The sequence below is a fragment of the Mobula hypostoma genome, chromosome 2 (genome assembly GCF_963921235.1).
Source record: "Mobula hypostoma chromosome 2, sMobHyp1.1, whole genome shotgun sequence".
NCBI classification, from domain to species: Eukaryota; Metazoa; Chordata; class Chondrichthyes; order Myliobatiformes; family Myliobatidae; genus Mobula; species Mobula hypostoma.
Window position 1 is genome coordinate 196,942,893 of NC_086098.1, and position 19,219 is coordinate 196,962,111.

Sequence of the window (19,219 nt, forward strand, 5' to 3'; positions counted from 1 at the left end):
ACACACCAATATCACTGAACCAGTGGGAGCCCTGGCCTTGTTTCCCTGCAACAAGACGGTCCCATCGAGGGGTGATGGGAGACAGCGATACTCGAAGGGGGTTCCTTATATCCAGTCTACTCCACAATTTAGTTTTCATTGCATTCATCACAGAAAACTCCTCTTCACAGTGATATGATGTTGGAAATGGAAGCAACGTTTTCAGTGCTTTCGTGGCTATCTCAGGATATTCAGCCTTGACGTTGATCCAGAATGCCGGCAGAGATGTTATGTCAAACATACTTTTCAGCCCACCGTCATTTGCAAGCTCGAGGAGTTGACCTTCTTCCCGCGCTGACATGGAAGATTCACGGGGGACATTCACGAATGGTCACGGAGCCATTCCTTTGCATGTCTTGGGTCACTGATGACCTCGCGTGCGTTAAAGTTCAACAGTGCGTGACAGGGAATGAGGAAAGGTGCAGCTGACTCATATCGTTTCCTCACGGCCAACTGGTTGGGCACTGCCGTCCTAGGATATTGAAGATGGGGATTGGATAGTGTAAATAACAATGAACATCAGCAAGAGTTAATTAACCATTCTCTTGTCCAAAGTGATTACTTTGCACATGAATACTCAAATACACAAATGTTATCTATGTTCCTTTAAACTTTTTACTCTGACATGATTTGCAGACACGTAATATGTCACTATTTCTACAGACAAATTTCTATATCACTATATATTTAGATCAGTGGATTAGAAGAGAGTTATGTATATGTACAAAGGGTTTCCATATATTTTACTTAACAATAATTTTTAAGCAAGCTCCAATTAAAACAAATACGCTTGGGACATTTTGGAAGAAGAGGTGAGATTTCCCAGAGGCCTGGCAAAAAAAATTCTTTAATTAAATCTATCAAATTGAAAAACTGGTCATTCAGTGCCTTGTCTTTGCTCATAAATACAGTACGTTAATTAAGATGATGCGTACTTAAAAATAGCAGTGACTTAATTTCAAAAGTAATTAGTTTGTTGCAAAGCACTTGATTTGTGCTGAACCGGTGTAAGGAATGGGGCTAGAAATAGAACATAGAACATAGAATAGTACAGCACAGTACAGGCCCTTCGGCCCACAATGTTGTGCCGACCCTCAAACCCTGCCTCCCATTTAAGCCCCCACCTTAAATTCCTCCATATACCTGTCTAGTAGTCTCTTAAACTTCACTAGTGTATCTGCCTCCACCACTGACTCAGGCAGTGCATTCCACACATCAACCACTCTCTGAGTAAAAAACCTTCCTCTAATATCCCCCTTGAACTTCCCACCCCTACCTTAAAGCCATGTCCTCTTGTATTGAGCAGTGGTGCCCTGGGGAAGAGGCGCTGGCTATCCACTCTATCTATTCCTCTTATTATCTTGTACACCTCTATCATGTCTCCTCTCATCCTCCTTCTCTCCAAAGAGTAAAGCCCTAGCTCCCTTAATCTCTGATCATAATGCATACTTTCTAAACCAGGCAGCATCCTGGTAAATCTCCTCTGTACCCTTTCCAATGCTTCCACATCCTTCCTATAGTGAGGTGACCAGAACTGGACACAGTACTCCAAGTGTGGCCTAACCAGAGTTTTATAGAGCTGCATCATTACATCGCGACTCTTAAACTCTATCCCTCGACTTATGAAAGCTAACACCCCATAAGCTTTCTTAACTACCCTATCCACCTCTGAGGCAACTTTCAGGGATCTGTGGACATGTACCCCGAGATCCCTCTGCTCCTCCACACTACCAAGTATCCTGCCATTTGTACTCTGCCTTGGAGTTTGTCCTTCCAAAGTGTACCACCTCACACTTCTCCGGGTTGAACTCCATCTGCCACTTCTCAGCCCACTTCTGCATCCTATCAATGTTTCTCTGCAATCTTTGACTATCCTCTACACTATCCACAACACCACCAACCTTTGTGTCATCTGCAAACTTGCCAACCCACCCTTCTACCCCCACATCCAGGTCGTTAATAAAAATCACGAAAAGTAGAGGTCCCAGAACAGATCCTTGTGGGACACCACTAGTCACAGTCCTCCAATCTGAATGTACTCCCTCCACCACCACCCTCTGCCTTCTGCAGGCAAGCCAATTCTGAATCCACCTGGCCAAACTTCCCTGGATCCCATGTCTTCTAACTTTCTGAATAAGCCTACGTGTGGAACCTTGTCAAATGCCTTACTAAAATCTATATAGATCACATCCGCTGCACTACCCTCATCTATATGCCTGGTCACCTCCTCAAAGAACTCTATCAGGCTTGTTAGACACGATCTGCCCTTCACAAAGCCATGCTGACTGTCCCTGATCAGACCATGATTCTTGAAATGCCTATAGATCCTATCTCTAAGAATCTTTTCCAACAGCTTTCCCACCACAGACATAAGGCTCACTAATCTATAATTACCCGGACTATCCCTACTACCTTTTTTGAACAAGGGGACAACATTCGCCTCCCTCCAATCCTCCGGTACCATTCCCGTGGACAACGAGGACATAAAGATCCTAGCCAGAGGCTCAGCAATCTCTTCTCTCGCCTCGTGGAGCAGCCTGGGGAATATTCCGTCAGCCCCCGGGGACTTATCTGTCCTGATGTACAACTCCAACACCTCCTCTCCCTTAATATCAACATGCTCCAGAACATCAACCTCACTCATATTGTCCTCATCATCATCAAGTTCCCTCTCATTGGTGAATACTGAAGAGAAGTATTCATTGAGGACCTCGCTCACTTTCACTGCCTCCAGGCACGTCTTCCCACCTTTATCTCTAATCGGTCCTACCTTCACCCCTGTCATCCTTTCTTCCTTCACATAATTGAAGAATGCCTTGGGGTTTTCCTTTACCCTACTCACCAAGGCCTTCTCATGCCCCCTTCTTGCTCTCCTCAGCCCCTTCGTAAGATCCTTTCTTGCTTCCCTATATTCCTCAATAGACCCATCTGATCCTTGCTTCCTAAACCTCATGTATGCTGCCTTCTTCCACCTGACTAGATTTTCCACCTCACTTGTCACCCATGGTTTCTTCACCCTACCATTCTTTATCCTCCTCACCGGGACAAATTTATCCCGAACATCTCGCAAGAGATCTCTAAATATCGACCACATGTCCATAGTACATTTCCCTGCAAAAACATCATCCCAGTTCACACCCGCAAGTTCTAGCCTTATAGCCTCATAATCTGCCTTTCCCCAATTAAAAATTTTCCTGTCCTTTTCCATGATAATGCTAAAGGCCAGGGAGTGGTGGTCACTGTCCCCCAGATGCTCACGCACTGAGAGATCTGTGACCCGACCCAGTTCATTACCTAGTACTACATCTAGTATGACATTCCCCCTGGTCGGCCTGTCCACATACTGTGACAGGAGTCTGTCCTGGACACACTTAACAAACTCTGCCCCATCTAAACCCTTGGAACTAATCAGGTGCCAATCAATATTAGGGAAGTTAAAGTCACCCATGATAACAACCCTGTTATTTTTGCACCTTTCCAAAATCTGCCTCCTACTCTGCTCCTCTGTATCTCTGCTGCTACCAGGGGGTCTATAGAATACCCCCAATAGAGTAACTGATCCCTTCCTGTTCCTGACTTCCACCCATACTGACTTAAAAGAGGATCCTGCTACATTACCCACCCTTTCTGTAGCTGTAATAGTATCCCTGACCAGTAATGCCACCCCTCCTCCCCTTTTCCCCCCTCTCCATCCCTTTTAAAGCACTGAAATCCAGGAATATTGAGAATCCATTCCTGCCCTGGTGCCAGCCAAGTCTCTGTAATGGCCACTACATCATAATTCCATGTATGTATCCAAGCTCTCAGTTCATCACCTTTGTTCCTGATGCTTCTTGCATTGAGGTACACACATTTCAGCCCTTCTACCTTACTACCTTTACACCATTTATTCTGCTTCTCTTTCCTCAAAGCCTCTCTATATGTTAGATCTGGCTTTACTCCATGCACTTCTTTCACTGCTCTATCGCTCTGGGTCCCATCCCCCTCGCAAATTAGTTTAAACCCTCCCGAACCATGCTAGAAAACCTACCTGCAAGGATATTGCTCCCCCTCGAGTTCAGGTGCAATCCATCCAATCTGTACAGGTCCCACCTTCCCCAAATGCAAGGGTCCCGGAAAAGGTACAATTATCATGTGTGGTATGTGGAAGGGTGGAGATGTTCCTGTTTTGTGTGAGCCCTATGGCAATGGTAGTTTATCAGGCATAAGGCTCATGGTGTCATTTGCATTAGAACAGGCTTTGTACACTTCAAGGAATTCTTTTTTCCCCACTTGCTCTGCCATCACAGAGCTAGAACCTGGTCTATGGCTGAAGTGACATTGCTGTTGGAGCTGCTCAAGTTTGGTCAGAGATTAACTGTCAGTGGGGATAAAACGGAGTTTGCTGGGTAGTCACACTGGTGGTTGTGGGGTATAAGTTGTGGGTGTAGGGCTGATTTGACAGAGATTGACTTGGAGTTAACCAGCTGGTGGGAAGGCAGTCAGAGGCAGGGGGAAATGGTGCCATTGACAAGTTAATGGGCAAAATCATGTTTGGTTAGATATGCAGTTGGGGTCCCTGAGATTATTGGTATCAGGATAAGTGCTATTGTCAGAGATGGCATTAAAAAACACTTAAATGAGAATCTAGTAGATGAATATACATAGCTCCTAGCAGTGGGCAAAGTAAAGTCAGACTCCTTTAATAACTACTAATTTAGCTTCATCTCCCCAGTTAAGCTCAGTTTAGTGTACAAAGTCCGTCTTTTATGGGCCTCATAAGACAGAATACTTCTGTACATGTGATGTCAAATCATGCATTGCATGTTATTTACCATCTTTGTATTGCATGGCTTTCTCCATGTGTATCCAGGTCACATGCAGAGAGGACCTGTGATAAATCTTACCATGTTACAATTGCCCAGGAATGTTCTGATGTGAGATGAAATTACTCAGCCATTCCGTAATTGTGAGTTAATTGAGTTTTTAACTACAATGCACACAAATAAGATTTGAAAAGTCTAGACATTTCAATTTTATTTCTTGAACATTCTGCTCTGAATATCTCTGCAAAATTCGCATTGACTCTATGTTTTTTTTTAAAGTTTTTGCAAATGATTGAAAATTATGAACTCTCGTCCTGCACTTCTTCAGTTCATAGAGCATAGAACAGTACAGCATAGGAAGGAGCACTTCTGCCCACAATGTTTGTGCTGACCATGAAGGCGTCAGGCCCCTATGGTGAACCTGGTAGTAAACTGAAAACCCACTAGACAGAGTGTCCAACTGGTGCAGTCCGAGGTTCCCACCTGCTCTAAAAGAATACCAGTGCTCAAGAAGATCAGGGTGAGCTAAATGACTGTCACCCAGTTGCATTCACTTCTGCTGTGATGAAGTATTTTGAGAGGTTGGTCATGGCCAGAATCAGTTCATGCTTAAGCAAGGACCTGGCTGCAATGCAATTTTTTTCTTGCCAAGATAGGTCTATTGCAGACTGGATCTCACTGGCTCTTTCACTCGGCCTTGGACCACCTTACTAAGAGAATTCTCCTCCTGACCAGAGTTTACATACCAGCAGAGGTAATTCCAGACCAAACTTCAATCACAAAGGATGCTGTGGCAGGGGTTGAATGTTATCACCTCCTACAAAGTGAAACCAAGTGACACAGGTGACAAGGTTTTGCTCCCACATGAGCTCAATGCTTTTATGCTTGTTTGGCTATCAAAGCATGGAGGCACCTTCATGAACTCCTATAGCTACCGATGACCCTGTGATTTCAGTCTCTGAGGGTAACGGAGGGAGAACCCATGGCAAGCACCCAGCCCAGAGGGGTACCTGGCCGAGAATTAAACACCTGTACTGGTCAACTGGCTGGAATGTTCATTGATATCTTTACCTCTTGCTTTGGCAGTCTGAGTTACCCAACTACTTCAGACAGGCTTCAATTATACTGGTACCTAAGAAGAACTTAGTAACCTGCCTCAACGGCTATCGTCCGGTGACACTCACTGTGCATTCACTGTGACGAGGTACTTTGAGAGGTTGATGATGAAACACATCAACTCCTGTCTGAGAAGCAGCTTGGATCCACTCCACTTTGCCTGCCGTCACAACAGGTCTACAGCAGATGCTGCTTCATTGGGTCTTAACTCAACTGTGGAATATCTGAACAGTGAAGATGCATACATTAGGACATTCCTCATTGACTATAGCTCGGCATGCAGTAGTAGCATCCCCTAAAACTAAACAGTAAGCTCCAAGACCTTGGCCTCAATACCTCCTTGTGCAACTAGATCCTCGATTTCCTCACTTGTGGACCCCAGACAGTTAGGATTGGCAACAACATCTCCTCAACAATTACCATCAACACAGCTGCACCCCAAGGCTGTGTGCTTAACTACCTGCTCTGCTCACTTTAGACTTATGACTGTGAGGTAAGCACAGCTTCAAAGACATACTTGAGTTTGCTGACGACACCTTTGTCATTAGTTGAATGGGAGGTTGAAAATCTGACTGAGTGGTGTCATAACAATAGCTTCTCACCCAATATCAGCAAGACCAAGGAGCTGATTATTGATCTCAGGAAGAGGAAACCAGAGGACTTTGAGCCAGTTCTCATTGGAGGATCAAAGATGGAGAGGGTCAGGAACTTAAATTCTTTGGTGTTATAATTTCAGAGGATCTGTCCTGGTTCCAGCACAGAACTGATGAAGTATGTTGGCCCAAAATGTCAACATTTTACTCTTTTCCATAGATGTTGCCTGGCCTTCTGAGTTCATTTAGCAGTTTGTGTCTGTTACTTGGATTTCCAGCATTTGCAGATTTTCTCATGTTTATGGAAACACCAATGCCCTTGAATGGAAAACCCTACAAAAAGAAATAGATAAAGCCTAGATCATCATGGGTAAAGCTATTGAGCTCATCTTTATGGAGCTCTGTCACAAGAAAGCATCATCCATCATCACGGACTCCTACCACCCAGGGCCTGCTCACTTCTTGCTGTTGCTATCAGGGAGAAGGTACAGGAGCCTCAGGACCCACACCGTCAGGTTGAGGAATGGTTATTGGTCCTCAGCCATCAGGCTATTGAACCAAAGGGGATAACTTCACTCGCTCAATACTAAAACTGTTCCTATAACCCATGTGCTCACTATCAAGGATTCTTCAGCTCATGTTCTCAATACTTATGGCTTATTTATTTCTTTTTCTTTTTGTATTTGTAGAGTTCATTGTCTTTTGCTTATTTGTTGTTTGTCCATCTTGTTAGGAGCTGTCTTTCATTGATTCTGTTGTGTTTTTTTTTAATTTACTATGAATGCCCACAAGAAAATAAATCTCAGGGTTGTATATGGCAACATATATGTACTTTGATAATAAATTTATTTTGAACTTTGAACGTTGAACCTGGACAATAGCAATACCTACATCAGGCTGTAGTTTATTAATTACAACCCAGCATTCACCACCATCATACCCTTGTTACTAATTAACAAGCTCCGATATCTGTACCTCTGTACTTCCCCCTGCAACTGAATCCTTGACTTCCTCATTGGGAGAACGCAGCCAGTGCAGATTGGAAATAACATCTCCTCATTAACAACCAACACTGGTGCACCTCAAGGATGCATTGTTAGCGCACTGCTCTACTCTCTCTGCACATATGACTGTGTGACTATAAGCTTTGCCGATGACACAACTATGGTAGGCAGAATTTCAGATGGTCAAGATGAGGTACACGGGAGTGAGTTGGATCATCTGGTTAAGTGGTGTTGAAACAACAACCTTGCACTCGACATCATAAGACCAAGGAATTGATTGGGAACTTCAGTGAGGGGAAGTTGCAGAAACACACATCAGTCCTTGTTGAAGGATCAGCAGTGGAAAGGGTGAGCAGTTTCAAGATCCTGGGTGTCAACACCTCTGAAGATCTACCCTTGGCCCAACATATTGATGCAGTTTCAAAAAAGGCACAGAAGTGGCTATATTTTATGAGTAGTTTGAGAAAGTTTGGTATGTGACCAAGGACTCTTGAAAATTTCTACAGATGTACCGTGGAGAGCATTCAAACGGATTGCATCACCACCCGGTATAGAGGGGCCACAGGACTGGAAAAAGCCACAGAAAGTGGCAAACTCAGCCAGCGATATCATAGGCGCTAGCATCCCCAGAAGTGAGGACATCTTCAGAAGGTGGCTGCATCATTAAGGACCCTCATCACTCAGGATATGCCCTCTTCTCATTGCTATCAATCAGGGAGGAGGTACAGGAGCCTGAAGACAGACACTCAACATTTTAGGGACAGCTTCTTCCCCTCTGCCATCAGATTTCTGAATGGGCAATAAACCCATGTATACTATCTCACTTTTCTTTTCTTTTTTTGCTCTCTTTTTGCACTACCTATTTAATTATATCTATATATATTATTGTAATTAGTAGCTTTTTATTATGTATTCCAGTGTACTGCTGCTGCAAAACAACATATTTCACTACGTCTGCTGAGGATACTAAAATGGGAAAAAAGAATAATAATAAATAAAATAAAACAGAATAATAAATAAACAAGTAAATCAATTATGTATATTGAATTGATTATTGAAAAATGTGCAAAAGCAGAAATACTGTACATTAAAAAAAGTGAACTAGTGTACCAAAGCTTCAATGTCCTTTTAGGAATCGGATGGCAGAGGGAAAGACGCTGTTCCTGAATCGCTGAGTGTGTGCCTTCAGGCTTCTGTATCCCCTACCTGATGGTAACAGTGAGAAAAGGGCATGCCCTGGGTGCTGGGGGTCTTTAATAATGGATGCTGCCTTTCTGAGACACCACTCCCTGAAGATGTCCTGAGTACTTTGTAGGCTAGTACCCAAGATGGAGCTGACTAGCTTTACAACCTTCTGCAGCTTCTTTTGGTCCTGTGCAGTAGCCCCTCCATACCAGACGGTGATGCAGCCTGTCAGAATGCTCTCCACGCTACAACTATAGAAGTTTTAAAGTGTATTCCAATGCAAACTGCCTGCACATGATCTAGATCCCTTCTTCCTGCCAGTTTACATACCCATCTGAATGCTTCTTGAACATTACTTCATTGTTAAACATTAGTCCTACCTACAATATTCATAACTCTTATTTTAAGATTGCAATATTTTGTATCATCTATTCCTAATGAGCATTAAAATAAATGGTCAAGATCAGGCACATGCTACAGTTGACACTTTTTAAATTTAATTTAATTCCTTCATCCTAATTTCTCTGAAACTTATGCCATAGCATTTTATTAAAGTAGGCAAATGTGAATCAGAACAATACACAGCCACAGAATCAGTTTCTGAGCATGCAGCTTTCCAATACAATGAGCAAAGTACATAACATGTGGGACAAAACAAGAACATGACCACATTTGGAGTAAGTAGTGATGCATCTGTCATTTCAAAACTAGACTAGCAGCATAGTTATAAATCATTCGATGATAATATGAATATTTTGAATTTAAATCTATTTTGGGCTGGTTCAATCATTTTTGATTGATGAAAGTATAAAAATGCAGACAATGGTCCAATAATGATTGAAAGTAATATTTTCCATAATAGTTTTACACTCTTTTGAATTGAATTTACACTCTTTTGAATTGCATTTTCAGTAATATTGTTCTGGCAGCACAATATCATTATTAACTCTAATTCAATTTAATATTGCAGTATTAACATTGCAATTACCATGTGGGAAAAGTCGAGTATCTGTGTAATCTGAATAATTATTATAGTCTGCACCTGCAGCTGCTATTGAATTTATTGATATTCTTTCTCAAATGTGTGTGTGTGAATATAATCTAACACTCCTTTCTTTTATTTCTCCAGTATGCTGTCTGGACAGCTCTATGGGTCACATGGAATATATTCATCATCTGTTTCTATTTGGAAGTAGGTGGCTTATCGAAGGTAGGTTATTGTAACTGTGTAAAGGATATTGACTATACTACTGGTCTGTTAACACTTTTAAGCACTTTCTGTCACAAAATATGCAAACACATTGTTTAGACAGTGGTAAAAATAGGTTTAAAATGGGCAGATATTGAATAAAGTATTGAGTTACCATGCTGTTATTGTACTTTTGGGTTGGGTTTATATCCATCCTTGACAGAACCGGGGCAATTTCAGGCCATGTTTTTAATGGAGTTTGGCCCACTGCTTGAACTTCAAAGAATTGAACTCATTTGGAGGACGATCAGCACTGTTGTTCTGGGAAATTGAAATGTATTGGTGCAGGAAGGTTGCTCTCAGAAGTTAGAATTAAAATGCACATTCACTGATCCCAGCCTCCCACTGGGGAGCTACGCTGGAGGAGGATGCTGGCTGGACTCATTATAGTGCTCTCTCTGTCCTGTCAGCCCTTTGAATGCAGCTAACACAAGGTTGGTAAATGTATCCGTAAAATCCGTTGTGGGATTAGAGTCAGGGGTGTTTGCTCTCTGATCTAATGATTTTTGGTGTTGATACTTGGGCACATTATATGAATAATGCATTTTATTTTTCAGCAATTTATGTTTGATACTGAATAAAAAAGACTAGAATTACTGAGCAACTTAAAAAAATCAATTTACATTTGTGTTCTGATGCAATGAAATTAACGTTACCTTTACAATGTTTTAATAAAGAGTCATTAATTACAGGTCCGAGCTGAGTGTTTAATTGGTGTTTTGAGGAGAGTTTTAGATTAGGTGTTTTATCTATATCCCTAACTACATGTCAGAAAATCCCTTAGGAAATGACTGATATTGTTTTATATTTTAATAATTTGACACTTTGAAGTGTGATTGGCACCCTTAGAAATACTATGCTAATTGATGGGGAGTTTGGAGATGGGGGTGACATTTAGGCTATGGTAGGTTGAGAGTCTATTCCTTCGACTCTGAAATGAAATTTCAAATCTAATTCAGAAACAGGAGATGACTATCTCTGTCTGCTTATTGTTCTGATCCTGAAATTGGGTTGTTCATTGGATGTTGACAAGTTGTTACTCTGTTGACATTGATTGAAATCCCACACAAAGAAGTCTGATCTGTGGGGTGAATGTGCCTGCAGAGCTTGTACTGGCCTTGGACGTGAGGCATGTTATTGTTTCAGATTTCACCTGAGAGTAGTTGATGCTTGCACAGTCGCAGCAATGATATGTTCAGTTTCTCAGCAACAATTTATGTTATACAAATCAGGAGAAGATTTACTTTGAAACAGAAAAAAAATACTTCCCGCCCCCCCCCCCTTTTATATTGCCTTATATACTTAGTTAAACATGTCTGCAGGTAGACTTAACCAAAGATCTATTTTGGAAGTGCACTCGAAAGAGGAAGGACAATGTACACTTCAACATGTGCTCTACTAACTGATAATTTTGCCCTTGGCCACATGCCCCTTTGTTTCATAAGGGAAACTGTTTTCTCTGTGTCACTAATATATTAGCATGTTCTGCCATCAGACAGCCATGCTTTTCTGTTCCATTTCCAACATAACTACAGGGTGATACTCACTGCTGTCTGGGTAGCTTTGTGTTTTTTTTCACACTGTAAATCAAATATAGCTTTCACTGAAGCAGTTGATGGTCATCAGGAGCCAAAAGCTTGTGGGTGCTAATTATTGTGTTGTGAAATGGTGCATACAGCATATAGTTGTGTCCACAGAGAACACAGTAGAAGTTTCAGTGTCATTGCAATAGATTTCTGCCTAATAGAAAGTAAAATCATCAGAGAGGTTTTGTAGCCGAGCAATAATACACGCGCGGGACAGCTCAACTTTTCGGGTTTTTAATTTCTTTATCCGTTTTAGATGTTTTAATACAGAAAGAGGCTATCAAAATAAAAACAACAAATTTAATTAAAGAACACATTTCCTACTGTTACAATCTCAGCTTAATTTTGGTCCACACACTTGTGTATCAAATAGTTACACAGGCAGTATGAAAATACATAAAACAAAATATACAAAACTAATACGGTAGTAGCAATTTAAAAAAACAATACAAACATTAGAATCACACCAACCCTGTACCTTATACACAACATCAAAAATATGAATAAGTTCATCTCATCTTAACTATGATGTATACTCACGTTGGCCCACATGTGCTTAACTTCTACATAAATATAGGCTAGACCCTGAAGTGAATTCTCCTCGGTCATGTTACTAGGTCAATAAGGAACTTTGAGTAACCACACCATCCAGCACAATATCTTACTCGCAAAAATCTGGGATAAGCAGATCCTAGTCTTGATGTTCTTTCTAGAACATTGTAATACTTTTTTCTACTCCGCATGTGCATAATGGCGTCACTGTTTTCTCTTAAAGGCATGGCAGCTATTTTAACGTTACTGGGGTGAATACATAAATGCAGGGATGTGGGGTGGTGCTGGTGAAGGACCATTCATTTACCACATTTATGCTTGGATTGTGTTGTCATAGTTACATGCATTATGCAGTTTGAATTTACATCACGTAATTGAAAACCAAAGATTCACACATGGATTGCAAAGGCTGTGATTATTGCTTCAGGTCTTCAACAGCTCTGATGTGCTTATGTGTGAGGGCTCTAGCAAGGCACTGGTGGTGTCCAGTGTCACTCTTGGTTCCCAATTTTTTAGTTTTCAAATAATCATACTGCTGTATGTCAACATCCCCATCTGATAACTAACCCACATCTGCTGCTTTGAAAGTAACTCTCTGCCCCACAGACTAGTCAAAGACCTCACCCACCCCAGACGTTCCTTTCCTCCCCCTCCCATTGGGCTAGAAGATACAAAAGCCTGAAAGCATCAGGCTCAAGGCCAGCTTCTAACCAACTCTTGAACAGACATTGTGTGAGATAAGATGGGCTCTTGACCTCACAATCCACCTAGTTATTATTTTGCACTTTATTGTTTACCAGCGCTTTCTCTGTAGCTTTTACATTTTATTCTACATTGTTATTGTTCTACCTTGTTCAACCGCAATGTACTGTGCTATGACTTTGATCTGTACAAACAGTATGCAGGACAATCTTTTCATTGTATCTTGGTACATGTAACAATAATAAACAAATAGCAATACTGATTTGTAGAGAGCAGTAAGTGACCTCCAAGATATTGTCTACACCCATGCCTCAACTGGTGATCACATACCTGGATTTGACTAGCAATCCTTTCATAGCCAATCACCCTCACCAACACCATCTCAGTTCCTGGCCACTTCCTGACTGGTAACCAAACCGGTCAACTGAAATCACACTGACCCCTGAATGCCAATTATACTCCCAACCTGATTACTGATTGACCGTCACTGAACCCCACCACTGGTGCCAAACCATTGAAGAGTGACTACATGAGGAAAACTAACTCTTGGTGCAATTCAAAAAAAAACAATTAATTGCATGGAAATATAACAACTAACTATTCAGATTTAGAGATGTTAAAATTAATTTCTTATCTAAAGTACTGCAGATCAGCCATTGTATGTTGTTTATAATCAGCACACACGTATTTTTGAATGCTATTTTGCTCTTTGTTAAGTTAGTATATCACCCTTCATCAGCATTACAAGCAATATCTTATACATTCATTTGGAGAGGGTGGGGAGGAAATTAGATATTTAAATCCAAAGAAACAAGGAAAAAGAGCATACACTGAGGCAATAGATGCTAAAAACCATTGGGAAAATTTTGACGGTGCATTCAGTATTGGCTATCTGTCAAAACAAGTGTCACACATTAGTTACGTTAGCCGTTACCAGGACTCAGCATTATCTATTGATCCTAACATAATGTGGCTGAGTACCTACTGAAGAAGTAATTAGATTCTCATCAGATGAATTTGCAAGATTGTTTAGAGACCAGTAATTTATGGAGTACAGGTAGTGTGAACCTCTAGACAACTAAAAATAATGTAAAATATTGACTCCCCTGTCAGTAGATGATTTGAAAACTATTATCAAAGTATCATTTAAGATACTTTCTGATGAACCTGACATACATGAATTTATATAGAAATAGATAGGCACTACAATAAAGATATTGCATATTGAAGAAAGTGGAGGCTGTTTAGAAGAGCATTAAAATAATCAACCTGGAGATGACGGGCATGGTTGGGGATTTCACAATAGATAGGATGAAGTAGGGTATCATAATGAAGATGGAAGTAGTTAGATTTGTGATGCATGGGGATATGAGGTTGATAACTCCCATGCCCGTATCAAATTGCAATGTTGTTACAAAGATTCCTCATCAGTTAAGTGACCGGAAAATAGAAGAATGGTTAAAGATGAATAGTTTATATTTTAGTCTCTGAGAACTTATGCCAAGTCTCTAAAAACATTTAGAAACTGTATGAGAAGGTTGACATTTCATTTTTATTATGCATTGTGTGCAAGATCTATATTTTGCATTGAGCTATGGATATTAATAGTCAGTTGGTACTAATGTGCCAAGTCTAATCATCAACCTAAGACTGTTGCTCCGCTTAAACAAAAATAAAAGCTTTGCGTTTGCTTAATTTCCCTTTCCACCAGGATACAGATTTCCATTAATGTGTAATACCCAAGGAAGTTAAAGAAGATGAAAAAGCTGAAGTAATTTAAGGCATATGAGAAGGTGTAAACCTGGTGACGTGATGTCATGACAGCAAACTTTCATCTTCTGTGAGCAAAAGAGTGGGTCATCGGCCTTAGTGGGGCGGCGGGGTATATACGTTCCTATTTACATCAAGTCAAGAGGATTGAGAACTTCAAGTTTCTCAGTGTAAACATCATCAGCATGTAGATGCAATGGCCAATAAAGTGCTCCAGCACCTCTAATTCTACAGGAGGCTAAGAATAAAATTGGCATGTCCCCTTTGATCCTCAGCAATTTCTATAGAAGCACCATTGAAAGCATTGTGGCTCTTTTTGGCAACTGCTCTCCCTGCCTTAGTAAAGCAGCCAACATAATCAAAGCCCCTTCCTACCTCAGACATTCACTCTTCTCGCCCTTCCCACTGGGCAGAAGATAAAAATTCCTGAAAGCATGTATCACCATGAGCAAGGACTACTTCTAATCCTGAGCTATAGACAATTGAAAAGTTCCTTTGTACATTTAGATGGACTCTTGATCTCACAATTGATCTCATTATGGCTTTATTGCTCCTTACTGTCTGCCACCCTGCACTTTCTCGGTTACTGTTACATTTTATTCTATATTTTGTTATTGCTTTTTTCTTGTACTGCATCAATGTTCCGGTGTGATAAAATGATCTGTATGGATGGCATGCAAAACAAACTTTTTCACTGTACCTTGATACATATGACAATAATAATGAAATTACAAACTTAAAAGTAAATGCTTTAGAAAGGAAGCTGATACTGGTGCTAATTTCTGGTTTATGTTTATGCATGGACTTCACCCCTGACAGTGACTGGCCATGTCAGACCTATGTGATTCATGTGTACAATTGTGAAATCTAAGTATGTCCTAAGTTCAACAACAGATAATTTTATTTCATAAAATGAAGTTCAAGTTATCTTGAAATGAGAAATACATTCATACCATTAGTTAATTGTGGATTTGATTATTGAACACAGTGAAGAACAATCGTCACCTCCATGAATTTAATGAGGCTCTTCCAAATCTCTGCTGCCAGGTCCAAATTCACAGCAAGCTTCCTCACCTAGTACCATTATTCTTGTTGACATGAAATAGTTCCCTGTGACATTATGTTCAGATTTTAAAATTTTCATCTTTATTAAAAAGCACCTCTGGAACTCACCGCTCCCTATTTCTATAACTTTGTCCACCCAGTATTCCTTTGAGATACTGCATCATTTTCATGTGAATCCCTGGTATTGATGACTTCATAATTGGTGGTCATACCTTCAGTTGCCAAAATCCTAGGACATTATTTTATCACCCTTTATTTTACCTAGTTTCCCCTATATTACGCTTTTTTAGAATCCCATTCTTCCTTCAGCATTCCACTTAAAACCCATCACTGACTACCTATCCAATTATATGACTGCTTACATTTCATTTCCAGTGCTGCAGTAAAGCATCGAAGAATATTTTACTACAATGAAGGCAGTGCATAAATAAGAAAAGTCATCCATCTACGTAATGGCTTCAATGAATTCACGAGGGTGTCTCATAGCAAATAATATTACTGTTGTATGTAGGAAACATGGCAGCCAAATTCTATACAGCAAACTCTCACAGAGATAACATGATAACCAGATAATCACAAGAGATGTTGAAAGTAGGATAAATATTGATCAGGGCATTGGGGGTATACTCCCTCCTCCTTTGTGCAACATGTCAAGGGATCGGTTATATCCACTTGAGAGGGCAAATAAACAAAGGGAGTCCTGGCAATTTTCTTGATTTGTTTTTGTTCCAAATAAATGACTCCCCCAATTAACCAGTGGTTTAATTAACCAGAATCCACTACAGTTGAAAATATGCTTATTGCAGAATTTGTCGTTTAAGCTATTGTATGACCAACTTAGAGTAGGTTCACATGACCCCAGTGAATCTACCTCCACAAATATGATGAATGCCTTGGGCTGACTTTTGGAGAAAATCAAGTCTATATTGTACACATATCATTCTCACACATATAAGTTCAGGGAGACAAGCAAATCAGACTTGGGTGACCTTTGAGGGCTGACAATTGTCATCTATGCTGAGATAGCTTTTGTTTATTATCTGCCCACGTTTATCTTTTTGCTGGCTTACATTTGGCTATTAATGTCTTACACACCACTTGGTGACAGGACACAGCATTCATTTGGCTTAAATGCAACCTGCTTTTGACTACTCTTGCCTTTGCTTGATTCTGTTGGTTAACTCCGGTTATCACAGCTACTAAAAGGTTGCTCTTAAAATACCATAGTCATTTTTGGCTTTCTTTTTGCTAACAGAGACCTTCCATGTATTTAAAGCATTTCTTGTTTTTAATCTTAGTTATGTGAAGTCTCTTTGTGAAATTTTCTTCACCTCTTTTTTCCGATGAATGATATATTGTTGTGAATTATAGACCTTAGCCTTGATCATGCAGTATATTGACAGCATTATCCCCACACTGCAATACAAATATAAGATATTTGTGAAGTGCTTTGTGACATCCATAAGGCACCAAAATGGTATATAAATACACGTGTCTTAATAATTTTAAAAGCTGGTGTATTTTATATTGGCAACTACTGAACAGATTTACCTTCACGAGAAATTGGTGTTTTTTAAAATCATAGCATATTTCTCAATCATAAAACAACAGCATGCAACAGTGTCTTTTTTGTCAGGAGGGACTGTAGTTTTCATCTATCAATTCAAAAGAAATCAAGCAAAAAATTCTTGAGTCAATCCTTGTACATTAACTGCAACAAGAGCTCCGATAGTTCCATTTGTATTCATTCAATGTATGACACAAAATAATCTGCTTAAGATAGACAAAATTAACGAACACAGCACTTTTGTTCCCTGTGGACAAAACACTTCTTTTCATGTTATGTTTTCAATGAAACAGTTAACTATTTTGCTGCCTGCACAATACACTGTGACCTTCTGACATTGTCCGCTGGCAGACAAAAAGGTTTTGTTTCTCCCCACCTCCATCCTCCCCAAACTAAAATGACACAGAATCACCAGCTATTCAGTTGACAGAGTGGTGAATTAATGCATTTGACATTTGAGGGGTCCTGTGTTGACACTTAACTGTCATTCAGAGAGCTTGTTTCCAGGAGCAACATAATTAACACCTGTCATTTACACTTCAGTTGTGGACGGAATTTACTGTTACCAAGAAGCATGTCTCCATCAACATTGTGAATATTGGCACAGAAATTCTGAAGACACATTGATATGAAATTAAAATGACATCAAATTGATTATTATTGAAAAGTTTTTGTTGAATATTTAGGATTTAAGCAGAACGGTTATCAATTAAGACGAGAAAATCTGCAGATGTTGGCAACACACACAGAATGCTAGAGGAACTCAGCAGGCCAGACACCATCTATGGAAAAAAATAAACAGTCAATATTTCAGGCTGAGACCCTTCATCAGGACTCTTCATCATCGATTATTTCACATTTTATGTTATTATTTTAGATCTAGAGCAGGGTAAAGATACATTGAAGTAATGAGGTTAGAAGGAAACTGTCAGTTATGCACAAGACCAGTGACCCGGGTTAAATTCCCACTGCTGCCTGTAAGGAGTTTGTATGTTCTCCCCATGACTGCGTGTATTTCCTCCAAGTGCTCTGGTTTCCTCCCACAGTCCAAAGACGTACTGGTTGGTAAGTCTAATCGGTCATTGTAAATTGTCCTGTGGTTAGGTTAGGAGGGATTGCTGGGTGGCGGAGCTCAAAAGGCCAGAAAGGCCTAATCTGCACTGTATCTCAATAAATAAAGAAATAAAATCCAAAAGTAAGCTGCCATAAGGACACAATTGTTAACAGTGAATATCCAGAAGGTGCTCTCCAGGTACATTGTCCCTTCAAAATGAAACCTTACTGAATGGATCCTATTCAGATATAGTGACACTCCTTTTACTGGTTGTACTATATATATTAAGATTAAACATTACAAAAAAAAGTACATTTAATAGTGTAGCAATTCCCAATTACCACCAACTAATCCTACTGTCAATGAAACTGTGGAGTCATTGATTTTCTTTGAAGATTTAGAAGTATGTTTTAATATTTTTGTTTTAATTTCTTTCTTTAACCTGGTCATATTCAACATTTGATTTTATTGTGGATAACTTAGCTATTTTCCACATTGGACTCTATTGGCGATGTTGTTGACTAATCACTCAGCTTGCCCATATCCCCTTGAAGTCTCTTTTCGTCCTCTCCATAACTTGTATTCCCACTTCATTTCAAATCATCAGCAAACTTGGAAATGTTACTTTTATTCTCCCAGTCAAAACATTGATAGAGGTTGTGAAGCCTTGCAGCCAAAGCACTGATCCCTGGCATGACATGGTTACATAGCAGTTAGCCTAATGCCTTACAGCACTAGTAATCCGGATTCAATTGCCCCCACTGTCTGTAAGGTGTACATTCTCCCTGTGGCTGCATGGATTATCTCTGGGTGCTCTGGTTTCCTCCCATGTTCCAAAGACATACAGCATAGTAGGCTAATTGGTCGCTTGCATGTAATTGGATGGTGTGGGCTCGTTGGGCCGGAAGAAATTCAGATTTAAGATTTCTTAA

At 40.2% G+C, this 19,219-nt stretch overlaps 1 protein-coding gene across 2 annotated transcripts in view; it reads left to right on the plus strand.

Annotated features, from left to right (window-relative positions):
* The window catches only part of LOC134336512 (sodium/potassium-transporting ATPase subunit beta-1-interacting protein 3-like), a 200,447-nt gene that overhangs the window by 87,442 nt on the left and 93,786 nt on the right, over nucleotides 1–19,219 (plus strand). For both annotated transcript variants that reach the window (XM_063030787.1, XM_063030793.1), the window contains exon 3: nucleotides 9,872–9,952. In XM_063030787.1, coding sequence (XP_062886857.1) covers nucleotides 9,872–9,952 — 81 coding nt within the window. The remainder of the gene's footprint in view (nucleotides 1–9,871; nucleotides 9,953–19,219) is intronic.